Raw genomic sequence first — 15,771 nt, forward strand, 5'->3', positions numbered from 1 at the left:
ACGTGAAACAGATAAAGCTTCTTAAGGGTCAATAACTTTTCTAATGGCACAGCAGACAGCATTTTTATGCATTCAATTTTAATTTATCTGCATCTCTATCAAGCCACCCGTATAATAGCTGTCACCATTCAAATGAATGCACAGTTCACACTAACTGTATGTAACGTGTGCTTACAGTTCAAACAAATGACACGGATGCGCATAAGAGAAGATACATGTTTATTAGATTCGTCTTCCACCTCAGATTCAATGTACAATCTACATACTCACATCCATTTCCACCGAAACATTTCAGGTCTGTCATAATGGTTTAATGTAAGTGAGCGTGCCTTTGTTTGAGCAACAGTCCAGGTCATGGTTTACAGTCAACTGAAAGCACAAGTGTTAATTGGACATGTATTAGGAAGCCAGAGAAATACTGGTGCCCATTTGGGGCGACACGACTGCACACATAGGCGTAACATTCCTGGACACGTTTAGACGGTGTGTTAATAATAAATTAAAGCCACTAGAGTAGCCAGACAAAAAAAGTGGCACGCTACTGTGATTGTAAAGCTCTCCATGCCACTAGAAAAACTTAAGACACAACACCAAGCTTTTTGGCATTGCTTAAAAACAAGCTACACATCCAGACTCCTAGCTGTAAGTTATCTCTGAACGTCCATGCAACTAGAGGAAGCATTCATCCTTCCGTCGGACGGCTCATAGCAGTAGGTGTGCAAGCGCTGCCCTTTCTGTACGGGGGGCCACATTAAGGTTTTTATCTGGTGTCTGATTTCATCTCAAGCTAACAGAGCGAAGCAGAGCAGCACCTACAAGCCCAGCTCAGAATGAGAGTCCTGTGAGCCTGGATGGTGCATACAAACACAGGCCTTTACTTTCCACTAAATGCGTCGGACAAAGTGTCATGTTGGATGAAAGAGTGCACTGTAAGTAAAGAAGAAAAGGTGGGATGTGAGGGAAAAGAGAAGATAAGCATTTCTCAGGGGAAAGAAGGACGTCAGTTTGTGTAAAAGCTTTTAGGGTAATGCACTTCATAAATCTGAATTAAGTCTCACTGTCCATAGTTTTGAGATGAACTACATCAGACAGATGTGTGGTCTTTGCCATTGCACTGGAAAGAGTGAGTGAGAGAGAAACACAAATAGAGAGCAGAATATCCAGACTGGCGTTTCCTTCTGCAGCGCGTCAGGCTGCTGTTTTCACACAGACGCTTCAAGTTTGCTGAGGTCTCTGTGTTCAGCTGAGGGAGCGTGTCCGCCATCTCCGGCCGTTCACTACTCTGCTGGACACATGCTGCGATCTTTACAGCAGAAGTAGTGAACCACCACACCGTTTGGATACCTGGCAAAGGCACTGGACACGTGAAGGACACAAAAAAAAATGTAAGTATTCATACAGTACATCCCCTCAAACAGTCATAATCATATTGAGCCCTAATAGAGCGCAACTGTAGTTTTCACAGCGACTTTTTTTTTCTCTACAGGTTTCATTAAAAATATCTTAATTTGTGTTTCGAAGGTTAACAAAATACTTATTTTTATTTTTGGGTGAAAACTACCCCTTTAACATACACGCACAACATTTGTTCTAAACAGTACGTGAGACTGAAATGAATACATCCACACGAATGAATACAACAGCCCACTGCAGCAATATGTCAGATTCTCCAGCAGGAAACTGCTGACAGTTTGATGTGATGCTCCAAAACCAGAAAACATTAAATAGAGACCCAGTATGGTGTCATGCAAATGTCTTTTAGTCTGTATAACATTTAATTTAATAGTTCAGAATTTAACTTAATATGAATGTCATCAGAGCAATTTTGGCTTGATTTATTTATTGTTGTCTGTTTTATGTAGGGCTGTGGATTTAACGTGTTAATTAGATTAAAGGTGCCCTAGAACCAGTTTTAACAAGATGTAATATAAGTCTAAGGTGTCCCCTGAACGTGTCTGTGAAGTTTCAGCTCAAAATACCCCATAGATTTTTTTTTTTTTTTTTAGATTTTTTTAACTTGCCTATTTTGAGCCATAATTATATATGCACCGATTCAGCGCGCAGCCCCTTTAAATCTTGCGCTCCCCCGCCCCCGAACTCTCGACTGCCTTAACCAGCATAAACAAAGTTCACACAGCTAATATAACCCTCAAAATGGATCTTTACAAAGTGTTCGTCATTCATGCTGCATGCATGCATCGATTCCTGTGAGTATAGTATTTATTTGGATGTTTACATTTGATTCTGAATGAGTTTGAGGCTGTGCTCCATGGCTAATGGGCTAAAGCTAACATTACACATTGCTGGAGAGATTTATAAAGAATGAAGTTGTGTTTATGAATTATACAGACTGCAAGTGTTTAATAATGAAAATAGCGACGGCTCTTGTCTCTGTGAATACAGTAAGAAACAATGGTAACTTTAACCATATTTAACAGTACATTAGCAACATGCTAATGAAACATTTAGAAAGACAATTTACAAATATCACTAAAAATATCATGTTATCATGGATCATGTCAGTTATTATTGCTCCATCTGCCATTTTTTGATATTGTCCTTGCTTGCTTACCTAGTCTGATGATTCAGCTGTGCACATCCAGATGTTTTGCCCTTGTCTAATGCCTTGAACATGAGCTGGCATATGCAAATATTGGGGGCGTACATATTAAAGATCCCGACTGTTACGTAACAGTCTGTGTTATGTTGAGATTTATATAAGAAGGAGGAAACAATGGTGCTTGAGACTCACTGTATGTCATTTCCATGTATTGAACTCGTTATTCAACGATTCCAAGGTAAATTCAATTTTTCATTCGATGGCACCTTTAAATAAATGTGTTAATCATTTTAATGCATTAACACACTTGCCCCGCCCCAGACCTACAGACCTACACTTGCCCAGACTACAGAGACCGTGTTTTTTTACAGTGTGTTCAGGGGACAGGCAGCTAGCGGATAGTGAGGAGATGTTTGCTGTATGTGACAAAAAATGTTTTTCCCTAAAAATGCGTGACATCGCTTAGAGCACCTTTAAATGTATAGTTCACCCAAAAATGAAAATTCAGTCATCATTTACTCAACCTCATGGTCCAAAAGTTTGTGTAATACATTTTATGTTGAATCAAATAAAATATTTCTTTCTGAAGCTACTTTTTGTTATGTCTATTTAATGCTTTACACAACAATGACTTTAAATTATCTTTGGGGGGTAATTTCTCAGCCAAATCTGATGTGCGATTAATTAGCGATTAATTAGATTAAAAAAAATGTATTCGCTTGACAGCCCTAGTTTTATGTAATCACAACTACGCAAATGTGTCTGCAGAGCACCAAAAATCAGAGAACTAGATTAACTGTGCCAGATTAACCGAGAGGCTGGTTTTGCATGTTACGTCTGTGGTATCAAAAAGAAATATTATGATATGCTAGTATGTCCCAGTCCCATTACTTATAAATTATTTTGCTACACTATCAAATATAAACTTTTGCATAAAAAAAAAAAAAAAATGCTTAGCGCATGGTGTAACTAGGCAAATGTATTATTTAAATGAAATGCAATAATGCTAGGCACACCTATTTCCGATCTTCTTCTTGCACACTCTGCAGGTCTTTTCATCTGTGATGACACACTTCACCTGTTGGTGAAAGATACGTTCCTCCTGCACCTGCACCCAGACAAAAAAAATGGATTAAAATATTATTACAGGGGACCTATTATGCCAGTTTACAAAGTCTTGATTTGGTTTTGGGCTCTATTAGAATAGTTTTCCCTGCTTGAATGTTCAAAATCACTGTATTTTCCATGCATTTATCACTGTTGCAGCTCCTCTCTTCCCAGTCTGTCAGTAACGCTCTGTTTAATTCCTGTCTCTATGAAGCCCCTCCTTCTGAAAAGCACAGTGTGCTCCGATTGGTCAGCTGGACCAGTGTGTTGTGATTGGTCAAGCGCTTCGAGTGTGTTTGGGGAAATGTCCCGCCTCTTAACATAACCGCAAGTTTCTAACACTACTAACTAACTCAACCAGGCCTTGCCCCTTTATTTTGAGTATGCCTTGGGAGGGAATTATTTAAATGAGGAATATTGTGACATGTTCGTTCCCGGAAAAAAAAAAACCTCCAGACTACAATGGAGGCATTTCAGGGAGTTCTGACACTGTTATAGAGAATAACTCCCTCTGGAGGGACTTTGTGCTTTGGAACTTTTTTATGCTCAGACAGCAACATTACACACTAAAGAAAGACGAACATGTAAAGCATAATAGGTCCTTATATATATATATATATATATATATATATATATATATATATATATATATATATATATATATATATATATATATATATATATATATATATATATATATATATATATATGGGACATGTTGGAGAGTAATTGGAATAAGTGATGCCATTAATTTAACTTTTTTTCAGTAGCATCAGCTATTTAAGTGCTGTATCTTTTCCGGTAACAAGCTAGATGTTTCGGCAAGTAACTGTGTAATCTGAAAAAAGAAAAACAAAATAGAGATGCACCAATACTGCATTTTAGAGCACAGAATTTAATTACACAGCTTCAAAAGAAACTCAATCAATTATTTAAGCAGCAGACCAAACCATTGTTCACGAGTAAACATACCCGCAGGAACTCAGCCTGTAGGAGGCTCTTCAGGATCTGGTCAAAGCGCTTCCTTCCAGCCTTCTCCTCCAACACATTCTCCAGGAAGACCTGGATCTCGCGGATCTGTGTGTTGGCTGGCAGCAGGTTTATGGCCTTATGAAAGACAGAGAGAAACACCATGAGCGTCGCCATGTGGTTTGGAGAGTTCTGATCAGGAATTGTGTCTCTCTGAATTTGAAAATGTTTTGCTTTCTGACAAGATGAATCTACAATGGAAAGAGAAACTGAACTACAGCAACATGAACGGCAAGTTTCCACAGATGTTTCCCACAAAGTAATGTGAAAGTTCAGAGCTCAGCGACAGCAGAAAGGGTGGCATCTGACAACATGTTAACACGGTGTCTCATTTCCTCTGCCGGCATCAGCAGGATTGAATTGTGTAGCACTTCAACACACGCTCACTCACTCACTCTCTCCATGTCTACAGGACATGTTTCACTCTCTCAGTCTTATTTAATTGGGGCAGTCAACACATACTTAAGGTCTGTTCACTCCAAGAAGGATAACTATAAAAGCCATAGCGATAACTATATTTCGCATTCACACCAGTGGATGATTTCGTTCAGTTTATTCTGCAGTTTTGTCGAGCTCAAGCTCTTTAAAGGTGCCCAAGAATGCTTTTTCACAAGATGTAATATAAGTCTAAGGTGTCTCCTGAATGTGTCTGTGAAGTTTAAGCTCAAAATACCCCATGGATTTTTTAAAATTAATTTTTTAACTGCCTATTTTGGGGCATCAATAACTATACACTGATTTTTTCAGTCGCCGCCCCTTTAAATCGCGTGCTCCCTGCCTCACGAGCTCTCGACTATATTACAGCGCATTTACAAAGTTCACACAGCTAATATAACCCTCAAATGGATCTTTACAAGATGTTCGTCATGCATGCTGTGTGCATACATCGAATCATGTGAGTAAAGTATTTATTTTGATGTTCACATTTGATTCTGAATGAGTTTGAGGCTATGCTCTGTGGCTAAAGCTAACATTACACAATGTTGGAGAGATTTATAAAGAATGAAGATGTGTTTATGAATTATACAGACTGCAAGTGTTTAAAAATGAAAATAGCGACGCTCTCTTGTCTCCGTGAATACAGTAATAAACGATGGTAACTTTAACCTCATTTAACAGTACATTAGCAACATGCTAACAAAACATTTAGAAAGACAGTTTACAAATATCACTAAAAATATCATGCTATCATGGATCATGTCAGTTATTATTGCTCCATCTGCCATTTTTCGCTGTTGTTCTTGCTTGCTTACCTTGTCTGTGCACAGATCCAGACGTTAATACTGCCTTTCCTTGTCTAATGCTTGAACATGGGCTGGCATATATGCAAATATTGGGGGCGTACACCCCGACTGTTACGTAACAGTCGGTGTTATGTTGAGATCCGCGTGTTTTCCGGAAGTCTTTTAAACAAATGAGATTTACATAAGAAAGAGGAAGCAATGGGGTTTGAAACTCAATGTATGTCTTTTCCATGTACTGAACTCTTGTTATTCAACTATGCCGAGGTAAATTCAATTTTTCATTCGAAGGCACCTTTAAAGCAGGATGGATTCTGATTGGCTGTCAATGTTTTTATCGTTCATCAGCTTGAAAAAAAAAAAAACATTCTGAAAGATATTCCAAAGTTATAGCTGTGATGTGAACTCTGCTTTTATTTTATATTTAGAACTATATTGTTTTGCCATAGTTATAGTCCTTGGTGTGAACGGGCCTTTGTTCAATTTGACTGTATATTTGCATATATTCTTAAAACTGAGAAAACTGACACAGAACCACACAAGTATGGAAAATCACCCAAATTAGGACACTTTTACATCCCGGGGTTGATTTTTATTGAAACTAACCAATTTCAGCTTTTTTCTTTTTGTCACATTAAAACTGTTATGGAAATGTTTAAGTGTTGATTTGATCAATAATTCTAGATTTCAATATTAAAATTAATAAATTCATCATAAAAATATAATTATTACATTTTTAAACCTTGTGATAACCTATACAAAGAATGACCATAAACCAATATTCATTGTATCAATTTTTGCAAAAAAATATGCATGATTTTCACCACAGCTAATTATAATTATCAAAACTTAAGGTGCAGTCACATTTACTGTTGTTGTTTGACGAATTTTAATTAGCGAAATGATTTTAAGAGCAAAAGATTTCCCCATGCAGACTTATTGGTTTGAAAGTGACTTCTGTGTGCTTCATTTATCGCTACAATATTGAGAATAGACAACATTTAGCCCAAATTTTGCCAACGTGACTGCAAATTTAGTCAGCAAAGAGCACTGCTACCCAAATGATTTTGTTTTCTTTCATTAAAAACGAAGATTATGAGATTTATCAGTAATATTTAAAACACCTGACAGCCCTACTTTTAATTGATGCTTCACTCTGAGGCAGTGCCAGGAGAAAACGCAAGCAAAGCATAAAAATTAGGAGTTTTTGTTTGTTTGTTTGTTTGTTAAATGCAAAAACAACCATTATTAAATTTCATCTTAGGTTTATGGGCCACAGTCAGTCTCACTGGTTCAAAACAGCTATTTTAATCTCTAAAACATCAAATATGACTGCCGGTGTTTGTGTCACAACATGCAGTGTTTCAGTATTTCACCCTCTTACAGATGAGAAAAAGAAAACGGTCATGGTTCCAGACTCAAATGTATATTTGTTGTGTTTTAGCCCATGCAAATCTTATGATGCTCGTATGTTTGGCATTCTTGAAAAAAAAAGGTTCAGTGGGGTTCAATATAGAACCCTAGGGTTCTTATGGAAGCTTATTTCTGCCACTAAATAAAATAAAAAAGGAAATTGACTATTTCTCTCACAATTCTGACTTTTTTTCTAGCAATTGCGAGTTTGCATCTCACAATTATGACTTTTTTTCCTCACAATTGCGAGTTATCATCACGCAATACTCTCTTTATAACTCGCAATTCTGATTTTTTGTCTTAGAATTGAGATATAAACTCACAATTGTGAGTTGTAAAGTAAGACTTGCATGATATAAACTCGCAATTCTGAGAAGAAAGGTCAGTTTTTTTCCTCTCACAATTGGACATTATAACATATTCCAATTCATAGTTCATATCACACAATTCTGACTTTATAACTCACAATTGTGAGTTTAAATCTCAATTCTAAGAAAAAAAAAAGAGTCAGAATTGTGAGATAAAAAGCCGCAATTACCTTTTATATTTTTATTTCATGGCGGAAACAATCTTACATAGGTTCTTAAAAATCTTAAAAAACGTTTTATGCCAAAAGGTTCTATATAAGGAGAAATGTCTTAAATGACTGCATAATACTTTCATGTTTACCAGGTTATTTCATTTTTTTTCTACTGATAAAGTATGTTTACAAGTGGTTTAATTTAAAAAAATAAAAACTAAATCCATAAAATGATCCCAAAAGGTTCTATACAGAAGCGCCTGACAGAACCCTTTATGGTTCCATATAGAACCTTTTCTTTAAAAGGCCCACTGAAGAGTGTCGGAACGCGCAGCATTATTCAGTGTGTTGACATAATTTCAACTGAAACAGGGAAACAGGAATACAGGGCGATATATCGAACAGCCCCGCCCTTTTTTTAAATAGCCAATAGCATTTAGTTTATGTTACAGCTCGGCAAGAGCCATTAGACTCTGTAAAACTTCAGTTTCCTTCTAATCTCGAACCGTTTCTCTTCATAATGTCCTTTATATCACTTATATACAGCATTCTGTGCAGAATTCAAATGGGTCCGATACCTTTTGTGGTCTGTGCCGGCATATGGTCCGCTCTGTGCTCTCTTGTCTCTGGACCAAAGCAGACTGCTCGTGTTGCTGTGGTTCATGTGACACTAACACGAAAACGGACTTCATTTACGTCAATGGAAAGCACTGTCTGAACCGTTCCCTATTCTCTATATAGTGCACTATGTGCCATTCACCATGTGTGAACAAATGACTGATGTCAGCGGCAGCTTTAGCGTCTGTAAGAGTGTAGGAGGAGGTGGGACTTCAGATTCTAGAGAGCATTTGATTGGACCGAAGATTTGACGAGAAACAGAAGTGCAATGTGATGTCATGAAAATCCGTGATTCATTTTAGCGACTAAGTTTTGAATGCTTATATCTCCTCAATACGAATTTTGTCATTGTTTTGGAACACACCAGCTTATTCATAACCTTAAGGCTAACATATTCATACAAAAGCTAAAAAAACTTAAATTTTGATTTCAGGGGGACTTTAAGTGTGTGGGTGGTTTTCTAGGGTTCTGCTATGATACTGTTAGTGTTTAGTGGAATGCTCACTTTGGTGGTGTTCAGTTTGCTGTGGTGGAGCTGAAGAACTTTCAGGGCTGCCTGGAGGTTCGCTTGTGGCTCACATAACTCCATCTTAATGGGCCCGAGGAAGTGCACATCTGGAGGAGACAGATACATGCGCAGGAGGGACAGATACACCTACAGAGAGAAGGCACCCCTGTTAATATTTAGACAAGGTGTGTTGTAACAAGAGCGATGGTTTCACATTTCCATTTGGCTACATCCACACAGATCTCAAAACAACAGCCTACAGAAGCCGCTCGAATACTGAATAAATAACTCAGTCAAGCATCTGCGAGAGCAAGTACTGTAGTAAATATTAAATATGGCAAATTCAACCGAAAAGTCTTGTCACAACTGACAAAATGTTACTTGAGTTCAACTGAGGTGTGAGTCTTTGCATGATTTTGAAATTGCTTGCTTTTCTTTATAACTTATTTCCACAATTTTTTTATATTTTCAAATCATTCATTCACAACCTAGACTTTTGTAATTTCAACCTGTTCGCTTCCAAAACCACATACCGCTTTTATATTTACACGTTAAGCATGTGTGACAAAATGAATGATTCCAGTGGTTTAATGATAGTATTAAACTATAATACTGATGAATATAATGTAAACTATGGTGAATATTTTCTAAGTGCTCATAACATCAGATTTATCTAGTAGATTACAATTAAATAAGTATATTATTTTACTAGATATGCACTTTTTTAATATTTCAAGAAAATGCAATCACTGATCTTCAATTATAAATTGTAAAACAAATGCAACAAAAATATTACAACAATAAGGTACATACGATAAATGATAACTATTAAACTGTAAAATATGAATTATTAAAAACATGTACAGCATATAATCAGTATATAAATGCATAATGTACTGATTTAGTGACAGTGGACAAGCTATTGTGTTCTGTATTTTTAGCAAAGCAAATTACAAGTATTTCTATGCTGATGTCACCACTGGGACCAGGACTCCAATTTCAGTATTGCACAAAATATTTAGAGGTAATTGTACTCTTACTGTCACTAACACTACACTAACACTACATTACTGTTGAGTTTTCACTGCAAAACAACACAAAAACATGCCAAAAATATTGTTGCAATATTTGAGACCAGCCATAAAAATGAAAGCGGTTGAAATAACACTGGTGAACAGTTGCCGAGTAGCACTCACATCTTTATTGCCATTTGCTGTTGGATCATAATGACTGTGGCAGTACCTGAGAAAATCACAACACACAGAAAACACAGTCTAAATGCAGGAACATTAGAGAAGGTTATGAGTGATGGCAGCTTGTGTTTACAGTCAGATTCCTTATCATGGAACAGTCAACATGAAATGCAATGCATTTTACTTTATAATGCGAGTGTGATATACTATATACAGTAACAGGATATTCAACACGAACTGGTATCAACTGGTAGGTTGGAATTAATTGAAAGTGGGCATTTAGTATCAGAATGGAGCTGAAGGTCTAGAGCATCTGCACGTGTCCTAATGACCCCGATGTTAATAGCCTACATTTATACTATCGATCAAAAGTTTGAATATATTAAGATTTTTGATGTTGAAAATATCAAGGATGCATTAAACTCATCAAATTATAACAGTAAAGACATTTATAATGCTACAAAAGATTTCTATGCAGAATAAATGATGTTCTTTTGAGCTTTCTATTCATTTAAGAATCCTGAAAAAAAAAGTATAATGGTTTCCACAAATATATGATGCAGCACAACTGTTTTCAACATTGATAATAATAAGAGAAGTTTCTTTAGCAGCAAATCATCATATTAGAGTAATGATGCTGAAAATTCAGCTTATCACAGGAATAAATGACATTTTAAAATCGAAAACAGTTATTTTAAATTGCAATATTATTTCAAATATTACTGTTTTTACTGTGTTTTTGATCAAATAAATGCAGCACTGGTGAGCATAAGAGACTTGAAAAAAATAATCTGAATTGTTCCAAACTTTTCAAGGCAATGTAAACTACGCAGCATTATATTACTGCATTACCTACAAAAGCAGCCTAAAACAATGTCTAAATATCTTTTTGGCAACATCATAACCAATAGTGCAGCCTAGGGAGCATCAGACAAAAACACATTACTTAATACAGAGGTGGAGGAAATTATTCAACTTTGATAGTAGATTACAAATGACAAATCGATCTTTTATAATAATAGTGTGCACTGATGAATAGGGGCAGGAACGTCTATTAAAAAAGTAAATAGTGTCCATAAATTGATTTCATGTTGACTTCATGATGTAGAACAGGGCTGGGGGTCATTAAAGAACGATACTCACTCTTCAGCCATACGCGTGTCTTTCAGAATGTGAACATAGATGAAGAGAGCCTGCTCATGTTTCCCCATACGACCCAAGAGCAGAGCCCTCTCCTCCAACAGACCTAGGGAGGAAAGAAGAACAGTAAGTGTGTGATCCAGCTTTATTTCTAGATTTTATATTATAATGTCTGTGACCTCTGGACTCACCGTCAAAAGGGAAATCACTGATGAGTCTCTCTGGCTCATAGCTGCTGGAAACTTCCAGAAATGTCAGAAGCTTGTTCCTGAATTCTCCAAGCTCTCCCGCCTCCTTTCCTGCAGCTACAGCTGAAACACCTGGACACAGTCAACAGTACAGGAAATGCTAACAGAGTATTTGAAGGTTGAGCAGCAAACTCATTGGCTACTGATACAGCAGGAACTAAATCAGCTGTACCCTATATGATGATTTACATTGGACAATTTTCATTTTTGGGTAAACTATCCCTTTATTATATCATCATTAGCAATAGCAGCCCTAGAGCGGCCCTGTGGTTGTACTGATAAAGCGGTGTATGACAGCTGCATGTCTGACCTTCAGGCAGTGAGTTGAGGTACACCTTCATGAGGCCTTGCACCTTCTCCAGGTACAGCTGGATCAGAACATTGTGGAACTCGGGCCGTGTCTCTTCCCACATGTAAATGATGTGTTCCAGGTATGGGATGGCCAGCTCCTTGAACCCCTCCTTCAGGAAGTTCAACACCTTATCCCTGGGTAGAGTCTCCACCTCCGTCAGGTCCTCAGTGAAGATCTGACAGCAGCAAAATCAAACTCAAGCTCTTCAAAATGACCACAGAAGACATAGAGATACACCCAGACCATGTATATACTGTATCTCACCTTCAGTCCATCCTCAGGACAAATCTTCAGAACCCATGGTGAAAACTCAAATATGATGCCCAGGTTCTCCACACCTGTGCAGAAAGATACCAATGGTGAGCTGGAGCATTTGTCTTAAAAATAACATATTGTTGATCTAGTCAGAATGGAAGAATGTTACTTATCAATCATCTCAGTGTTTCTAATAAGCAGAATCTGTAGGCTGTTTTTGCATTTCTACACAGTATTTTTTGAAAAAATCTGTGAAATAGATTTTAACATTACAAAATGTATTAAATGAAGCTGAGAGTACTATACTCTTAATGGTAGCTGAAATAATCAAATTAGTGAAAATATTTAATAAAAATGAAAGGGGTGGGAGTAGGGCTGCACAAATTGAGGAACTAAAATAATTACTATTATTACTAAATAAAAATATAACAACAATTACTACTATTGCAATATTTCACCGTAAAATAAAACAGTATTTAATAGAATAATAATCATTTAATTTTACATTTCAACTGTACAATTATAATACTAATATTTATGGCTGTCTTAATTTCTTCATTTTCAAATGCTAAACCAAACTTGTATCTCTGATCAAGTCTAATCGAGTCTAATGCATTCAGCTGATATCACAGTTTCTGTTTGATTTCAATTAATCGTGCAGCCCTAGGTTGGAGACTCCAAAAATCTAATGAAATTCTGCAGTTGCAAAATCCATGTGAGATTGAGAGTATGTTTAAGATTCTGGCTCACTAAATGTAGACTTCTTGACCTTCAGAAATAAGTGGGCATCCAAACAAGTACATCTGTGTAAATAAATACTAAGCTTTAAAGGAATACTCCACTTTTTTTGAAAATAGGCTCATTTTCCAACATTTTCAAACAGTTGAGTTTTACCGTTTTCGATTGCGTTCAGCCGATCTCCGGGTCTAGCGGTACCACTTTTAGCATAGCTTAGCATAGTTCATTGAATCTGATTAGACCGTTAGCATCTCGTTCAAAAATGACCAAAGAGTTTCAATATTTTTCCTATTTAAAACTTGACTCTTCTGTAGTTACAGCATGCACTAAGACCGACGGAAAATGAAAAGTTGTGATTTTCTAGGCCGATATGGCTAGGAATTATACTCTCATTCCGGCGTAATAGTCAAGGAACTTTGCTGCCGTACCATGGGTGCAGCAGGTGCAATGATATTACGCGGCGCCTGTGACACCCTGCTTGCACAGGGAGCGTGCCTTGCAACCTCAATGCTTGCAACCATGGAGACATTTGTGAGAGACGCTGCGTAATATCATTGCGCCTGCTGCACCCATGGTACGGCTGAAGTTCCTTGATTATTACGCCGGTATGAGAGTATAATTCCTAGCCATATCGGCTTAGAAAATTGCAACTTTTACCGCCAGACCCGGAGATCGGCTGAATGGAATCGAAAACGGTAAAACTCAACTGTTTAACTCTAGGGGAGTTGTAAAATGAGCCTATTTTCAAAACAAGTGGAGTGTTCCTTTAAGGCCCCGATATACTTCAAACGAATCTGAAGAACAAACTTATGTGATATAATTTAGAACAAAATCAGGCAAAAACAAAGTTAGTTTCGGGAGTTCAAAACAGCTTGCCAAAGCAAACTTTCCAGACTGTCCTGTTTTTTCACGTTTAATACTGTAAAGCTGTTTGGTTTAAAGGAATCTATTGTATAAATGCTATATAAATAACCGTGACGTGAGTTTACTTGACTGGAGTGTCAAAATGCAGAGCTCATGCAAACATCCACAGCACTATTATCAGATGCTTTCTTAACTGCTGTTTTCTCATTGCTGTCATTTTTGTGTGTTTATTGAGACGAAAGCGCGCAGCACATATATACATTATCATCTATTCTAAACCTCGCTCTCAGCAGTGTGGATGGCATCGGGATGTTTGCAAACAGTATATCACTACAAAGGTATTTTGAACTTCTTTTTACCCCTAAATGAAGAACAAAAAAGAACTTTGCTCTGAGTATATAGGGGCCTTTGACTACAGCACTTAACTTGTTCATTAACTATATTAAACTACAGCCAGGTAAAGTGCAGTAAATGAGTGTGGTAAACTCACCCAGCCTCTGAAGATACTGTACAGTCCTCTCATGACCCTTCAGGGGAGAGTTGGCTTTAGTGGACTGATCCAGCAGAACCTGCAGAGCTGGACAATCACACTGCTGTAAGTCAATTGAACTGAATGAGGAAGATGGCAAGATGGCGACACACAATCTGCAGCATGGATATGGATTTTTTTTTAAGTGACTTCTGAATTGCATGTCACAAGAGAGAGACTGGTGTCGCAAAATCATATATTGACAGTAAATAGTCAACAGACACACTATTGCAGAACATACAGTGCAATACATCATCCAATTCAGTTTGAATGGACTTCCTCAGACCTCTAAAAAAATCAATCAATCACATAAACAGACACAGAATGCGAATAAAAACAAAAGGAAACAACTGCATGAGAATGACTGAGCCAAACAGAAAGAGTGTATATTCATGAAACAGTTTGTGACAGTGATGTTTATATAAGGAAGTTTTCTTGGCTGCACTGAGGGTTTATTAGGCAGTATGGATCTTCCCGGCCTGGTCCTCATCAGTATTCTCTTCTGTAGGGCATGACATCAACAAAACATGATTAGAGCCATCTCTATAAACAAGAGCTGATCTGAGCCCTCCAAATGATGTTCAGATGCTTGGGATTTTCTGAGGGATGAGCAACATGTCGGACACCCGCAGACGTTATACTCCTAATGGAGATTCCTCAGGCTCACATAAACATTCATATGACAATCTAAGGAGTTGATAAGACTGTACGCACCTTTCTGGTGAAGGCCTTTCTTCTCGTAGAGGATGATGAGTTCGCTGTATTTATGAGCTTTCTTTAACACATACTCGCTCTCCTCTATGTGACAGTGGTTGTTCTCTAGGCGCAGGAGAGGCGACACCAAGGCAACATTGGTCTGCAGATTAAAAAACAAAACAAAAACTATGCTCTCAATTCACACAGAATCCATTACCGTGTGTCGAGATAAACTAGCTTTGACTGTAGTGAGCCGTCTACTAAGGCAAGAACTTTAGGCTTTATATAGACAAGTATTTATTATTCATCATACTTGTCATACTGACTTATTAAAGTAATGACAGTTTTATAGTTATGAGCATCTACTGAGAATAATTTTTGAAAAAGTTTTGAAAAAAATTCTTAACAGTTTGAAGGAAAATATTTGAGGTATACTGTATTACTGAGTTTATGGCACAATTATCTAAAGAACTAATCACACAATATTTTCGTGAGCTTATCATAATACTCAATGTCAACTTTGGCTTATTGTAGTACGTACCAATAAATAATGATAACTAAGATTGTAAAAAAAAAAAAAAAAAAAAAAGGTCACAAAACTCCTTTAAAAAAGTATTAATAGCAGCAGCCACAAATTACCTTGCAGCATCCAATTTATCGAAGATAAAGTTTGAAATTTTTAATGGTCTAAAAAATCATTTTCTTTTTACATTATTACAACATTATTACAACTTAAAAATAACACTTTTCTGTTTGAATA

The 15,771-nt window shown here is 37.0% G+C and overlaps 1 protein-coding gene across 1 annotated transcript in view; it reads right to left on the reverse strand.

Moving 5' to 3' along the window:
* Window positions 1-202: 202 nt before the first annotated feature.
* vps39 (VPS39 subunit of HOPS complex) overlaps window positions 203-15,771 on the reverse strand; it is a 29,878-nt gene continuing 14,309 nt past the window's right edge. The window contains exons 14-24 of the mRNA XM_048190523.1: window positions 15,030-15,171; window positions 14,277-14,363; window positions 12,194-12,267; window positions 11,888-12,104; window positions 11,521-11,649; window positions 11,333-11,435; window positions 10,193-10,238; window positions 8,994-9,143; window positions 4,640-4,774; window positions 3,577-3,668; window positions 203-1,356 (exon numbers count right to left, since the gene is read on the reverse strand). Of these exons, the coding sequence (XP_048046480.1) occupies window positions 1,278-1,356; window positions 3,577-3,668; window positions 4,640-4,774; window positions 8,994-9,143; window positions 10,193-10,238; window positions 11,333-11,435; window positions 11,521-11,649; window positions 11,888-12,104; window positions 12,194-12,267; window positions 14,277-14,363; window positions 15,030-15,171 (1,254 nt within the window). The 3' untranslated portion in view covers window positions 203-1,277. The remainder of the gene's footprint in view (window positions 1,357-3,576; window positions 3,669-4,639; window positions 4,775-8,993; window positions 9,144-10,192; window positions 10,239-11,332; window positions 11,436-11,520; window positions 11,650-11,887; window positions 12,105-12,193; window positions 12,268-14,276; window positions 14,364-15,029; window positions 15,172-15,771) is intronic.

This window comes from Megalobrama amblycephala, linkage group LG5 (genome assembly GCF_018812025.1).
Source record: "Megalobrama amblycephala isolate DHTTF-2021 linkage group LG5, ASM1881202v1, whole genome shotgun sequence".
NCBI lineage: Eukaryota > Metazoa > Chordata > Actinopteri > Cypriniformes > Xenocyprididae > Megalobrama > Megalobrama amblycephala.